The sequence below is a fragment of the Stegostoma tigrinum genome, chromosome 30 (genome assembly GCF_030684315.1).
Source record: "Stegostoma tigrinum isolate sSteTig4 chromosome 30, sSteTig4.hap1, whole genome shotgun sequence".
NCBI classification, from domain to species: domain Eukaryota; kingdom Metazoa; phylum Chordata; class Chondrichthyes; order Orectolobiformes; family Stegostomatidae; genus Stegostoma; species Stegostoma tigrinum.
In genome coordinates, this window is record NC_081383.1 from 92,763 (window position 1) to 108,070 (window position 15,308).

Consider the following 15,308-nt stretch of genomic DNA (forward strand, 5'->3'; position numbering starts at 1 on the left):
TTGTGTTATTAATGCAAATCCACCCCCTGTCATTCCTAAATGTCCACTAAATGTTTACTTTCCAGTACTGGCCACCTTACAACCAGATTTCTGTAATGGCATTCTGCTTTTACATCTTCTATCTTGATGCAAATGCTGCATGCATTCAAGTAGAGTGCACTTTACTTTCTCGTGTGGAATTATATCAAAAGGACAAACATACTGAATGCTTAACTTTGTTTCTCCTCTGTTCTCATCTCCCTGGCAGATTTTCTGCTTCCAGTTACCAGTTTAACTCCATTCCAATTTGTTACCCCCCAGGTTCCATCCCCTTACAAACTAATTTAAACCAACCCCAACAGCACAAGCAAATCTCCCTGCAGGGATATCAGTTCTAGCATGTGCCACTCCTATTTGCCTGAAACTGGCCCAAATGCCTCAGATTTGATGGTGTACCTGGTACACCAGTTCTCCAGTTTCCTGTTCCATTGATCGATCCTCCTCCTCTTATTCTCATGAGCACATGCCACTGGGAATAAGCCTAAGAATACTATTTTTGAGGTCCTGCTTTTTAATTTTGTTCTTATTGTTCTTCCATTCTTCTCTACTCCCCACCCGCCTACTGCTGAAATGCCTTTGGATACCATGACCTGTCTCTTGCTGCATTCTCCTAAGAAACATTCGCCTTCATTTGTTTCCACAATGTGCACTGCTTGCCTGGTTTTCTAGGATTACCCAGTTTCCCCTCTGCCTAATGCTTTTAATCTGCAGTGTGATAACCTCCCAAAATCTGACACATCTCCATGTATCTGGCGGTGACTTCAGCCATTGTTCAAATTTTGAAACCCAGGGTTCCACCTTATTCAACTGGTGACTGTTCTGTGGATGTGTTTACCTGGGACACATGGTGTGTCCACAACTTCACACATACTTCAAGGTGTACATTTCACTTCCGTCCTGTAACTGTGAAAACTTTGTTATCTTCAGAATAAGTATAAACTTACTATAAACATTTCAACTAGATTAACTTTATTTTCTTCCAATTTTACTTTATTATTTTATTTTATTTTGTCTTGATTTAATTTTCTATCCCTTTTGCTGGAGTTCCTATCTGACATTTGAGTAGCTGCTGCTTCCTTATAATGATATGATTTGTTTTTAGTTCAAAGCTATTTAGACTCACTCCTCAAAACCAGATTTTTGCCGATAAACTTAGAGATTTCCTCTGATGTTGCTGTTGCGTTCTTTTTCATACCTGGCCACTCTCTTGACACTTCTGAATGAAGTCACTATTTATTGTCCAGTTTCGTTTTAAATTTACTGAGTGCTGTCTTGGCACTGTGTTCAGAATCATGATTGTTGTGAGACTTGATTGATTAGGACTGTATTCATTGGCATTTAGAAGAAAGTCTCTAGAAACTTGTAAAATTCTAACAGCATGAGAAGGGGGAAATGTTTCATCCAGAGAGTGGTGAGTCTCTGGAATTCTCTGCCACAAGAAACAGCTGAGGGAGGTCAAAGCATTAAATGGTTAACTCTTGGCAAATCACATTGGTAGTTGTATAGAAGTTCAGTTAGGTCACATTTGGAATATTGTTCTGGTTCTAGTTCTAGTTCTAGTTTCCACATGACCGGAAGGATGTGAAGGCTTTGTAAAGGGTACAGAAACATTTTACCAGATGGTGTATGGTTTGAAGGTATTAATTATGAGAACAGATTGGACAAACTTGGTTTGTTTTCAGTTGAATATCACAGGATCAGGAGCGACCTAATTGAAGTTTACAAAATTATGAGAGGAATAGATAGGTGGAGTCTTGACCCAGGACAGAAATGTTAGTTACTATAGGACATAAGTTTAAGGTAAAAGGGTAAGCTCAAAGAGAAGAGAGGCAGCATTTTTTTTCTTTGCAGAGGGTGGTAAGTGCCTGGAACGTGCTACCAGAGGAGGTGGTGGTGATGGATGCAATAGCAACATTTAAGAGGCATTGTGACAGATACAAATAGTCAGGAAATAGAGGGATACAGCCCATGAGGCTACAGAACGTTTTTAGTTTAGAAAGACGTCAAGTCAGCACAGGCTGGTTGGTCAAAGGCCTGTTCCTGTGCTGTACTTTTCTGTTTGTTATCAAGAAGAAGTTGAACCTCGTTCTTCGGGCTAAAGGGATAAAAGGATATGGGGTGAAAGTGGGAACAGGGTCCTGAGTTGGATGATCAACCATGATCATATTGAATGACAGAGCAGACTCATATGGCCCACTCTTATTCCTGTTTCTAATGAAGACACAAATTGCTCTCAATACGTTTTGAACTTGCTGCCTCCTCTCTCAGCGCTGTGTTCAGAATGAAGCCACTTCCTGCTCACTGTGCTTTTTAAAACCTTGCTGCCACCTTGCATTATCATGTGAAATTTTTTTTTTAAATACTGAAAGGTCTTCAACAGATAAGCTTTCCTCTAAGGTGCAGGCATGCAAAGGTAAAGATCAAGTTTGTGATAGAAGAATTGTTAGATCAAAGAAATGACTTCAAAGAATACCAGAAATAGTGCTAAGGGACGCGATTTAGAGCCCAGCAAAGGAGGTCAAAGAAACTGATCACGGAAGAGAAAATGTTATTGCCCCAGCTACTGGGGCAATAAAAACAGACTGTAAATTTTTTTGCCGACGTGTAAGGAGGAAAGCTAGCAGGGATAAATGTGAGCTGATCAAGAGTGGATACAGAAGAATTTGTCATGGACCATACGGAAAAGGCGGAGAAACTAAATAGTTATTTCGCATCTCTCTTCATAGAAGAATATACAAAAAAAAAACCCCAGAAATACTAGCCAACCAAAGGACTTACTGTAACTGAAAAACAAGAAAAGGTTAGAATTAGTTAAGAGCTATTAACCTGAAAAATTTGCTAAATTGAGGTTTGATCAGTTTGTACCAGATGACTTTCATCTTGGAGCATTTAAGGAAGTAGCTGTAGATATGCTGGATACGCTGCTGGCTATCTTTTGTAACTGTACAGATTCTGAAAGATTTCTGTAATCCATGTTAATGATTGAACGTGGGGAAGAAATCATAATAGTTCCAAATTTGCTGATGACACCAAAATGGATGGGAATATAAGTCGTGTTGAGACTGCAAGTGAGCTTCAAAAGGATTTGGACACACCCACTGAATGGGTTAGGACATGGCAAGAGAAATGTAATGTGAATAAATGTGAAGGTACTCTGTTAGAAAAACCAGTATGGCAAAATATTTCTTAAATATTGAGAGGCAACCCGGGTGTCTTCTCCAGAAGTCACTAAAAGCTAGCATGCAGTCCAGCAAGAAATTAAGGCGGCAACTGGCATTTTGGTCTTAATTTCAAGGGGGATTCACAAGACTAACCTGAGGCACATGGAACAGTCCCCCTTCGGAAGCTACACTGGCCCTAAATCCCACCTCTTCCTCCGTTACATCAATAACTGACTGTAATGGCGACGCCTCATGCTCCCACAAGGAGCTTGAACAGTTTATCCACTTCACTAACACCTTCCGCCCCAACCTTAAGTTCACCTTGACCATCTCTGATACCTCTCTCACCTTCTTGGACCCCTCTGTTTCCATCTCTGGCAACCACCTGGAAACCGATATCTGTTTCAAGCCTACTAACTCACACAGCTACCTAGAATACAACTCTTCCATCGCAGCTTCCCCTCCACAGTGGTCGAAAATGCCCTCGACCACATCTCTCGTGTTTCCCGCAACTCATCCCTCACACCCCTCTCCACAATAACAATCAGAACAGAATCCCCCTCGTCCTCACGTACCGTCCCACCAACCTCCGGATCCAACACATCATCCTCTGGCACTTCTGCCACCTGTAATCTGACCCCAACACCAAAGACATTTTTCCCTCCCCACCCTTATCTGCCTTCCGGAGGGACCATTCTCTGTGACTGTCTTGTCCGCTCCACGCTTCCCACCAGCGCCACCACCCCCGGCACGTCTCCCTGTAACCACAGGAAGCGCTACACCTCCCCCCACACCTCCTCCCTCATCCTATCTCAGGCCCCAAGAAAACCTTCTACATCAAACAAATGTTCACCTGCATATCTGCTAAAAAGGTATATGTATCTGCCGTTCCCGATGTGGCCTCCTCTGCATTAGGGAAACCAAGCAGAGGCTTGGACACTGCTTTGTGGAACACGTACACTCGGTTCGCAACAAACAACTATACGTCTCAGTCGCGAATCACTTCACCTCCCCTTCCCACTCCTTAGACGACATGTCCATCCTAGGCCGCCTCCAGTGCCACACGGATGCCACCTGAAGGTTGCAGGAACAGCATCTCATATTTCACTTGGGAAGCCTGCAGCCCAGTGTATCAATGTGGACTTCACAAGCTTCAAAATCTCCCCTCTCTCGACTGCAACCCAAAACCAACCCAGCTTGTCCCCGCCTTCCTAACCTATCCGTCCTTTCTCCCACCCCAACCCCCATCCCCACTTCCTACCTGCCAGCCTCATCCCCACCTCCTTGACCTGTCCGTCTTCCCTTGACTGACCAATCCCTATCCGAACTCCCATCTATACTCACCTTTACTGGCTCCAACCCTGCCTCCTTGACCTGTCGTCTCCTCTCCACCTATCTGCTCCTTTATCCATCTTCCATCTGCTTCCCCCCCCCCCCCCACACTGTTTATTTCAGAATCCCCCTCTCCTCCCCCATTTCAGAAGAAGGGTCCAGACCCGAAACATCAGCTTTCCTGCTCCTCTGCTGCTTGGCCTGCTGTGTTCATGCAGCTTTACACCTTGTTATCTCAGATTCTCCAGCATCGGCAGCTCCTGCTGTCTCTAACCTGAAGCATGTTACGATTGTGTATTGAGCAGAGATTGACAAAACAGGAACTGTAGTCTCTAGAGTTTTGAAGATTGAAAGCTGATCTCATTGAAACGTACAAAATTTTCAGGCCTTGACGGACTGGTGAATCTAGAACCAGGGGACATAGTCTCTTTATGATCAAAAAGATGGAATTTGCTCATGTCAGTGTTTTTGCCCACTTCTGTAATGTATCTGTATCACCTTACAGACTCTTTCTATCCTCCTTGCGATTTTCTTTCCTATCTGTCTTTGTATCATCAACAAATTTGACTCCAAGGCAGTAATGTTGATTGTGAATATTTAAGGTCCCTCATACTGGCCCATCAATTACATTTGCCGTCCTGTAAATGACTCTTTGCTGTTAATTAAAAAGTTCATAACCATTTGAATATATTGTCCCCAACACAATAAGCTGTTAGCTTGTTTTGTAGACTTTTAGTGTGGCATCTTACAGAATACCTTCTGGAAAGCCAAATATACCACACCTAGTGGTACATGCTTATACGTCCTGCAGGAGCTTTGATAAATTTCCTTTACCCAAAAACTATGTTGACCTTGTTTCATAGTGTTATGATTTTCTAAACTATCCTGATTCTACCCCTTTGATTTTTCCCAGTCAGAGATGTGAGATTAATTTGAGATATAATTTCCTGCTTTTTGTCTTCCTCCTTTCTTGAATAGTGTTACATTTACATTTTTCAAATCCACTGAGATTTCTGGTAGGTTACAACCAATGCGTTTCCTATCTCTGCAAGCCATTACTTTTAACACCGTAGAAGGCAGACCATCAGGTCCAGGGACTTGTTGACTTTAAGTTCCATTAGCTTTTCCACTTCATTTTCTTTAGTAGTTATTTTAAAGTTTTTCCCCTTCGCACCCTTTTGCAACTTGATACTCTGCTATTCTTGGGATGCTGTTTATATCTTTCCCTTTGAAGAGGGATGCTAAATGCTTCTTCAAAGCCTTTGCCATTACGTCATTTCCCATTGTTCATTCTCTAGTCTCAATCTATAAGGGGCCAATTCTCACTTTAGCTACCCTTTCCCTCTTTTATGTACTTGAAAAAGCTTTTATTATTATTTTACATAATGTGATAATTTTCCCTCATCCAGATTTGATCGAAATCCCAAAATTGCTGGCCCTCCCTCAGATCAGCTGATTAGCGCTAGAACCTGTTTCTTTGTTTGGTTCTCTGTTTCATATTGGCTGCTACCTCTAAGCATTGAGGCCACAAGATCCATGGAGTTTGATCACAGTTTAAAGAGTCGAAGACCACCGGGGGAAGCGATAGCGTAGCGGTATTATTGCTGGACTGTTAATCCAGATACCCAGAATGTTCTGGGGACCCAAGCTCGAACCTGCCATGGCAGATGATGGAATTTGAATTCAATAAATATCTGGAATTAAGAATCTAATGATGACCGTGAATCCATTGTCAATTGTTGGAAAAACCCATTTGGTTCATTCACGTCCTTTAGGGAAGAAAACTGCCATCCTGACCTGGTCTGGCCTACCTGTGACTCCAGACCTACATCAATGTGGTTGACTCTAAACTGCCCTCTGGTCAATTAGGGATGGGCATTAAATACTGCCTAGCTGGAGATGCCCTCATCCTGTGAATGAATGAAGGAAAAAAAGACAAGAAGAGTGTGGATAGGGGCAGAAAGAATAAAGACACTAATTCTTCAATATAATTTAATTACATCAGACCTAATAGCTTCACAGGAGAGAAATAGACATCATGATGGAACAAAATAAGTGAGTTGAAATTCAAAAATAATTTGTTGGAATTATTTGCTAAAGAGGAAAACTAATACTCTGCCCAACACTCAACACTGAGAATAATTCCTAGACTAGACATAATTTAGTAATCAAGTACTGACATAATCTTTGAGATGTTGGAGGAAAAACAGTGGGGTCTCTCCAAACGCAGTTTAAACTGTAGAGGAATTGCAGCTAATAGGTTTCATTGCTTTGTCCATGTCATTTTTAAAATGTTTCTCATTTTATTGGTTTTTCTTCACAGTCTGTATCATCACGGCCGAAATCATGTGAGGTCCCAGGAATCAAGTGAGTAGACTTTCTGAACTTCAACTGTGCATGTGTGAGAGACTTATATAAATTAGTGTTTAGATGGTGTGGAACAGGGTCTTTTTTGTAATCTGATGATTTCAAAACTGCTAATCTCTTCCTACACAAGCACCTGTTTAAGATTAATGTTCTCAGGTGGGTGTATCTCTGTATTACAAGTTGAAACTTCATTTTTTTTTCTTCTTTTTTAAACAGTATTTTCCCATCCGCAGACCAGGAAAATACCACAACACTGATGCCTGTTGCTCATAACACCGGAGGATCCCTGCCAGATCTCACAACCATTCACTTCCCGCCACCTCTTCCTACTCCACTAGATCCAGAGGAGTCAACGTTCCCAACCCTGAGCAGTGCAAACAGCACTGGAAACCTGGCAGCAAATCTGAACCATCTAGGCCTCAATAGCAACAGCCAGGGTATGTGAGGGTACATTTGCACCAATAGCCAGCGTGTATACGAAGGGATCTTGGATGCAAAGACTGATATTAGAGAGCATCGCTGTATCAAACCAGGGTTTAGTCTTGGGAGAATAATATCTGCAGTTCATTTTCTAGCAGAGCAACCAGACAAAAGTTGGGAAAGATTCAAGTGTACGAAAGGCAGATTCCTATGTTGGGGTAGTCCTAATGACCCTTTTAGTATTAGGCCAAAATTATTTGCAAATTTTACAAATGGAAATGTTTCTGTGACCTGATTTATATCCCCTTACTGAGAAACTGTTGAGTTAGGGCCAGCAGTTTTCACCTGTCGAAGAGGGCCAATTGGTCAACTTACTTCAGTCTGTGCAGGATCTGGGTACAAGAACAGATCCCCACAAAATGAGTCTGATCACTGCATCAATTTTCCAATCTTGGTGACATGTTGCATTGTTTGCAGGCCTGACATCATCACAGGGGTCATTGCCAGGGTCTCTCCAGAACCGACAACCAACCGTGACACCCCTCACTTTACCAGTCAGCACAGACTCACGGAGACAACAACTTCAGCTATCACCAGCTCTCTCCCCACTCTCTCCAATAACACAGGTACAGTCTGCAAGGAATAAGATATACACTTAAAGTGTAACATGCTTTTTAAAATATAAACCTGTTAACAGGAGAATTAGACATAGATTAAGCAGGATTTAAACTAATCAGAACTGGATTAAACATTGTTGAAATAGATACTAAATTGAAGTTTACCATCTTGCATTTGTCAGGACTGGCACATAATGAACCGAACTGCTGATTGATACAAAGTCAGAAGTCACATGATACCAAGTTATAATCCAACATGTTTATTTGGAATCACACAAGCTTGTGTGATTCCAAATAAACTTGTTAGACTATAATGTGGTATCATGTTACTTCTGATTTTGTCCATCTCAGCCCAACACTGGCACCTCCACATCATGGGTGATTTATTCAGCATGAGAAGAGTGTGCTGATTGGTTAGGCCATAGTTTTTATGGAGATGCAGTTGGAACAATTAAACATCAATCTTGGATGAAAAACATGACCAAGCAGGCAGTTTTCATTCCTAATGGCAACATTCCAACCAATGACAATCTCCATAACTCTCTTCTGGATGAAGAAGTGCGCTATGCACATGAATTCATTTTGCCTAAATAGAACAGGGTACTATGTATTAATATATGCAGCTGCCAGCATGCGCAAATATGTATCACTGAGAGCCCAACTAGTAATCTTTTAAATTTGTTTCCGATGTAATTCTTGGCACATTGGACGTTATTCAGCACATACAGTACAGTAGCAGAATTGCATCTAATGTTGAACATTGTATGATCAGATTTGCAGGCCCATAATGGTTGATCATGACTGGCCTGCTGAGAACAGTCCAGGGAACATGAGTTGATACAATCCACCAATTGTTGAGATGTTTGATATTTCCTTTCCAGTTTGGTTTCTTGGATCAGCCCAGATGATTGCATGACTAAAAACTCAACTTTGTCTTATTTTAGCAATGTTTAAATTCAGTGCTAAGCAATTATTTAAATTTAATTAATTTACTCTCATGAGATCAACCATTTTCAGCTCAATGTAACCCACTCATTCATACTCGCTTCTGGTGCTGTGTTGTAACACAGCAGGGAATTGGTTCATCACATGTGTTCACGCACAAGCTTTCAATGGTGCTTGTCTGATACCTAGTAGATATACTGTATTTTGCTTCAGCCAAGTATTGGGCATAATAAGTCATTATATTCAGCCCAGGTCACCAACTTCATCCCTCTCCTTGACTACCATCTCAACCTGGTTTGAAATTTAATGACTATTTGGCTTGAGCTGAGTTTCCAATTCTGTAATTGCTCAATTATAAAGATCACCTACTTCTCCCTCTGCAACATCGTCCATCTCTGCTTCTGCTTCTGCCCGTCTGCTTGTGAAACCTTTAGCCTTTCCTTTATCACTTTTAGATTCATCTGCAATGCACTTGTGTTCAGGCTCCCCCTTTCTGTATTGTAGTTTTTTATCCAAAATTCTGCTTCCTGTATATTACCTGCACCAAGCCTTATTCACCCATCATCAGTGGTTTTAATCTAACGATACGTCAAATTAAAAGTTCTGATCCTTTTATTTAAATCCCTCCATAACATATCTCTGGTCCCCTCCAGTCCTGCATCTTTCCTCCCTCACTCAAGGATGTAGCCATGGCAATGGCAGAGTGATGGTAATTTTATCTTTTATATGGACTAGACTAAGCAGAATATCACACAAGTATTGCGTTGTGTAACTGAGTCTCGGTTGGATTTCGGTAATATGTCTTACACCTAACAAAAGGAGCTTAGATAAATTTAGTCATCAACTAAAGTTAGTTAACAGATTCAGGTGAGTGAATCTTTATCAAATCACTGTTGTAAAGAGATTTTGTTCACTGGTGATTGAAAAGTTTGTAAAGTAAGTTACAGCAATGTTGTAAGGAGTCTGCAAAGGAATACAGCTGGTTAAGTGAGTGGGCACAAATGCGACAGATGGAGTATAATGTAGGAAAGTGTAAGTTTGTTAACCTCACCTGGAAGAATAGAAGAATAGGAAATCATATTACTTAAATAGAGTAAGATTAGAGAACTGTGAGTTGCAGAGGGATCTGAAGTTCTGATACATGAGTAACAAATAGCTAGTTTACAAGTGGCAAGGAATACAAATAGCATGTTATTGTTAATTGCAGTGGGAATGGAATATACAAGTAAGTATGTTTTGCTGCCATTATGCAGAGCATTGGTGAGGCCACATCTAGAGTATTCTGTGCAATTTTAGTCTCCTTATTTAAGAAAGGATATAATAGCTTAGAGACAGTTAAGAGAAGGTTCACTCAACTGATTCCTGAGATGGAAGGGTTATTTTAATAATAAAGGTTGGACAAGATAGATCTGTAGCCATTAGATTAAAATAGAAAGTGCGGAAGAAATTCAACAAGTCCAGAAGTTTAAGTACAGCAGGTGCCTTAAATATGTGGATGAAGGGTCTAGGCCCAAAACGTCAGCTTTTGTGCTCCTGAGATGCTGCTTAGCCTGCTGTGTTCATCCAGCTCCACACTTTGTTATCTTGCCTTAAATATTCTGTGTTTATTTTTAAGAAAGACCTAAACTGGAGGGACACGTGTCCTGGCAGGGAAGTTTGCTAGTGTCACTTGGGAGAATTTAAACCAGTGTGGCAGGAAGGTTGGAACCAGAGCAGTAAGGCAGCAAGTCGAATGACCAATGTGTTGAAGACTAAGACCAGTAAGGCGAAGAGGAAGAACAGAGAGAGACTTTGGAATATGGCAGAACTGACAGTCTGAAGTGTATTTGTTTTGGCATGAGCATAATATATGTCAGATGACTTTAGAACTTTGATTAATACATATAGCCATGATGTTGTAGCTATTACAGATACTTGATTGAAAAGGGGTCAAAGTGGCAGTTTAACATTCCAGGATTTATATGTTCCAGGAGCTTGAGAGAGGGATGTAATAGAGGTTGGGAGTTGTATTACCATTTAGGGAGAATTATCACAGCTGTACTGAGGGAGAACATCTTGGAGGGCTCATCCATTGAGGATAAATGGGTAGAGTTCAGCAGTAGGAAGGGTGCTTTCACTTTGGGAGTGTAAGAAAGGCCTCCCAGCAGCCAACAGAAGATGGAGGAGCAGAGTGTTTGAAAAATGTAAAACAGGATTGTTGAGGTTGGTAATTTTAGCTTCCCTTACATTGACTGGAAGTCCACTAGTGCAAAGGCTTGGTGGTTGGGGGGAATTTGATTGTATCCAGGCAGGTTTCTTGAAGCAATATGTACACTGTTGATCTAGGAAAGAATACCACACCGAGTATTGGGGAGTGGAAGTTTCAGTGGGGAACATTTCAAAAGAACAGTGATTCTGATTCTGTAAGTTTTCAGTTACTTATGGATAAGGATAAAGGTATTCGTTGAGTGAAAGTACCAAACCAGGGAAGATTAACTGCGCCAATGTTAAGCAGAAACTAAGGAATGTAGATTGAGAGCAACTATTTGCAGGTAAATCCACATCGAGCATGTGCGTGCCCTTTATGGTTCTGACTTTGGATAATGTGAAATTTTGAGCTTAATCAAAAAGAGAAAGGAAGCATAGGTAAAGTTTAGGAACTGAAGGGAGACCGAGCCCTCAAAGAATAAAAGGAAAGCAGAAAGACCTTAAACAAGGATTTAGGCAGGGCTAAAATGGACCATGAAATGTCCTTAGTAAACAAAATTAAGGAAAATCCTAAAGCATTTTTAGACATGCATTAGAGGTTAGTGAGACCAATCAAAGGCAAAGGCGGAAATTAATACTTGGAGTGGGAGGAAGTGGGTGAGGTACTTAACAAATACTTAGTGTCAGTATTCACAGAGGAAAAGAACATAGTGGATGATGAGCCCCTTAATTAAATCTCTGGTTCATTTGCCACTTAGAGTCATTGAGTCACAGAGCTGTACAGCACGGAATCTGACTCTTTTGCCCAACTTGTCTGTGCCAACCAGATATCCAAAGTTAATATAGTCCCATTTACCAGCATTTGGCCTGTATCTCGCTAAGCCTTTCCTATTCATATATCCATCCAGAGGCCTTTTAAATGTTGTAATTGTACCAGCATCCTCTACTACTTCTGGTAGCTCATTTCATACATGCACCACCCTCTGCGTGAAAACCTTCCACCTTAGGTCCCTTGTAAATCTTTCCCTCTCACCCTGAACATAATCTGTCTGGTTTTTGACTGTCCTAACCCAGGGAAAAGACAAGAACAAGAACAAAGAAAATTACAGCACAGGAACAGGTCTTTTTGCCCTCTGAGCCTGCACGGACATGCTGCCCATCACAACTAAAACCCCCTACCCTTCCGGGGACCATATCCTTCAAGGCACCCTTTAAAAGTCACTATAGTATTTGCTTCCACCAGCACCCCCAGCAGCAAGTTCGAGGCACCTACCATTCTCCGTGTAAAATGACTTGCCTAGTGCATCACTTTTAAACATTGCCCCTTGCACCTTAAACCCATGACCCCTGGTAACTGATTCTTCCACCTTGGGGGAAAAAGCTTCTGACTGTCCACTCTGTCTGTGCCCTTCGTAATCTTGTAGACCTCTATCAGGTACTCCCTGAACCTCTGTCATTCGAGTGAGAACAACCCAAGTTTCTCCTCATAGCTAATGCCCTCCACACTAGGCAAGATCCTGGTAAATCTTTTCTTTATCCTGTCCAAAGATCTCGACTGGTCACCTGATCCATGCCCCTCGTGATTTTATAAGCCTCTTTAAGATCACCCCTCACTCTCTGACACTCCAGATAAAATAGCCCCAGCCTATTCACCCTCACCCTGGAGCTCAAACCCTCCAGCCCTGGCAACATCCTTGTAAATCTTTTCTGAACCTTTTCAAGTTTCACAACATCTTTCCTATTAGCAGGGAGACTAGAAGTGAACGTATTATTCCAAACATGGCCTAACCTGTACAGTTGCAACATGATCTCCCGACTCCTATATGCAATGCACTGACCAATAAATGCAAGCATACCAAATGCCTTCTTCAGTCCCCTGTCCACCTGCAACTCCACTTTCAAGGGACTGTGAACCTGTACTCCCAGGTCTGTCTATTCAGCAACACACCCCAGGACCACCTCATTAAGTGTATAGGTCCTGCCCTGATTTGCCTTTCCAGAACGCAGAACCTCTCAGTTATCTAAATTAAACTCCATCTGCCACACTTTGGCTCTTTAGCCTATCTGATCCATGTCCTGTTGTACTCTGAGGTAACCTTGTTCACTGTCCGCTGCACCTCCAGCTTTGCTATCATCACAGACTTAATAACTGTACCTTCTATGTTCACATCCAAATCGTTTCTATAAATAAGCAAAATCAGTGCACCCAGCACCAATTCTTCTGGCACACGCTTGTCACAGGCCTCCAGTCTGAAAAACAACCCACCACCATCTCCCTCTGCCCTCTACCTTCCAACCAGTTCTACGTCCAAATGGCTGTTCTTCCTGTATTCCTTGTGATCCACCCTTGCTAACCAGTCTCCCATGAGTCACCTTGTCAAACGCCTTACTGAAATCCATATAGATCACTCCCTCCACTCTGACTTCATCAATCCTCTTTGTTACTTGCTCAACAAACTTAATGAAGTTAGTGGGACACGATTTGCAATGCACAACGGCATGTGGACTATCCCTCTTCAGCCCTTGCCTTCCTAAATATAAATCCTGCCCCCGACTATTCCTTCTAATAACATGCCCACCACTGATGTCAGGCTCACTGGTATAGTTCCCTGGTTTTTCCTTACCATCTTTCCTAAATAATGGCATCACATTAGCCAACCTGCAGTCTTCTAGCACCTTACCTGTGGTTATTGATGATAGAAATATCTCAGCAAGGGGCCCAGTAATCACTTACCCAGATTCCCACAGAGTTCTTGGGTACACCTGATCAGGTCCCAGGGATTTATCCACCGTTATGCATTTTAAGATGTCTAGCACCACCACCTCTGTAATATGGACATTTTTCAAGATGTGGCTATTCCTGACATTGAATATCTTCCGTATCTTTCTCCACAGCAAATACTGATGCAAAATACTCGTTTAGTATCTCTCCCATCTCTTGCAGTTCCACGCATAGGGGCATTGCTGATCTTTAACAGCCCTATTCTCTCCCTAGTTAGTCTACGAAATCCCGTTAGATTCTTCTTAACCCTATTTGCCAACCTGTCTCATGTCCCCTTTTTGCCCTCTTGATTTCCTCAAGTATACTCCTGCTTTTATACTCCTCTAGGGATTCTCTCGATCCCTGCTGTCTATATATCTGACATATGCTTCCTCCTTATTGTTGACCAAAACCTCAATTTCTTTAGTCATCCAGCATTCCCTATACCTACCAGCCTTGCCCTTCACCTTAACAGGAACATACTATCTCTGGAGTCTCATCTCGTTTTTTTTAAGGCTTCCCATTTTCCAGCCATTTCCTTCCTGCCAACATCCAGCCCCAATTAACCCAAGAAAGTTCTTGCTTAATAACCATCAAAATTGTCATTCCCCCAATTTAAAACTTTTAGATCCAGTATCTCATTTTCCATCACTACTTTTAAACTAGTAGAATTATGATTATTTGCTCCTTATGCTTCACCTCTGACACCTAAGTCACCTGCCTCCCCTTATTTCCCAAGAATAGGTCAAGTTTTGCACCTTCTTTGGTAGGTACATCCGCATACTGAATCAAAAAAATTTCTTGCACACACTTGACAAATTCCTGCCCATCCAAGCTTTTAACACTATGGCAGCCTCAGTCAACATTTGGAAAGTTAAAATCCCCTACCTGACTCTGTTATTCCGACAGATAACTGAAGTCTCCTTACAAATTTCTTTCTAAATTTCCTGCTGACTACTGGACGATCTGCCGTACAATCCCAATAACATGATCTTCTCTTTCTTATTTCTCAGTTCCACTCAACTAACTTCCCTGGACGTATCCCCAGGAATATCCTCTGTATGGGGAGGTGATGGCCTAGTGGTATTATTGCTGGACTATTAATCCAGAGACCCAGATAATGTTCTGCAGACCCGGATTCAAATCCTGCCACGGCAGATGGTGAAATTTGAATTCCATAAAATATCTGGAGTTAAGAATCTTCTGTTAACCATGAATCCACTGTTGATTGTCGGAAAAACCCATCTGATATACTAACATTCTGTAGAGAAGGAAACTGCCATACTTACCTGGTCTGACCCACAGCAAGCTGGGCAATTAGGGATTGGCAATAAATGCTGGCCTGGCCAGTGACGCCCTCATCCCGTGAATGAATTTAAAAAAATACAGTATGAGGGTAGGCCACACTGGATCTGGTACTTGGTAATGAACCAGGCTAGGTGTTTGATTTAGTGGTAGGTGAGCACTTTGGAGAGAGTG

The 15,308-nt window shown here is 41.8% G+C and overlaps 1 protein-coding gene across 3 annotated transcripts in view; it reads left to right on the forward strand.

The window, feature by feature from the left end:
- The window catches only part of LOC125465957 (CREB-regulated transcription coactivator 1-like), a 214,868-nt gene that overhangs the window by 61,476 nt on the left and 138,084 nt on the right, over window positions 1-15,308 (forward strand). For all 3 annotated transcript variants that reach the window (XM_059638462.1, XM_048559990.2, XM_048559991.2), the window contains exons 7-9: window positions 6,856-6,899; window positions 7,116-7,336; window positions 7,797-7,945. In XM_059638462.1, coding sequence (XP_059494445.1) covers window positions 6,856-6,899; window positions 7,116-7,336; window positions 7,797-7,945 — 414 coding nt within the window. The remainder of the gene's footprint in view (window positions 1-6,855; window positions 6,900-7,115; window positions 7,337-7,796; window positions 7,946-15,308) is intronic.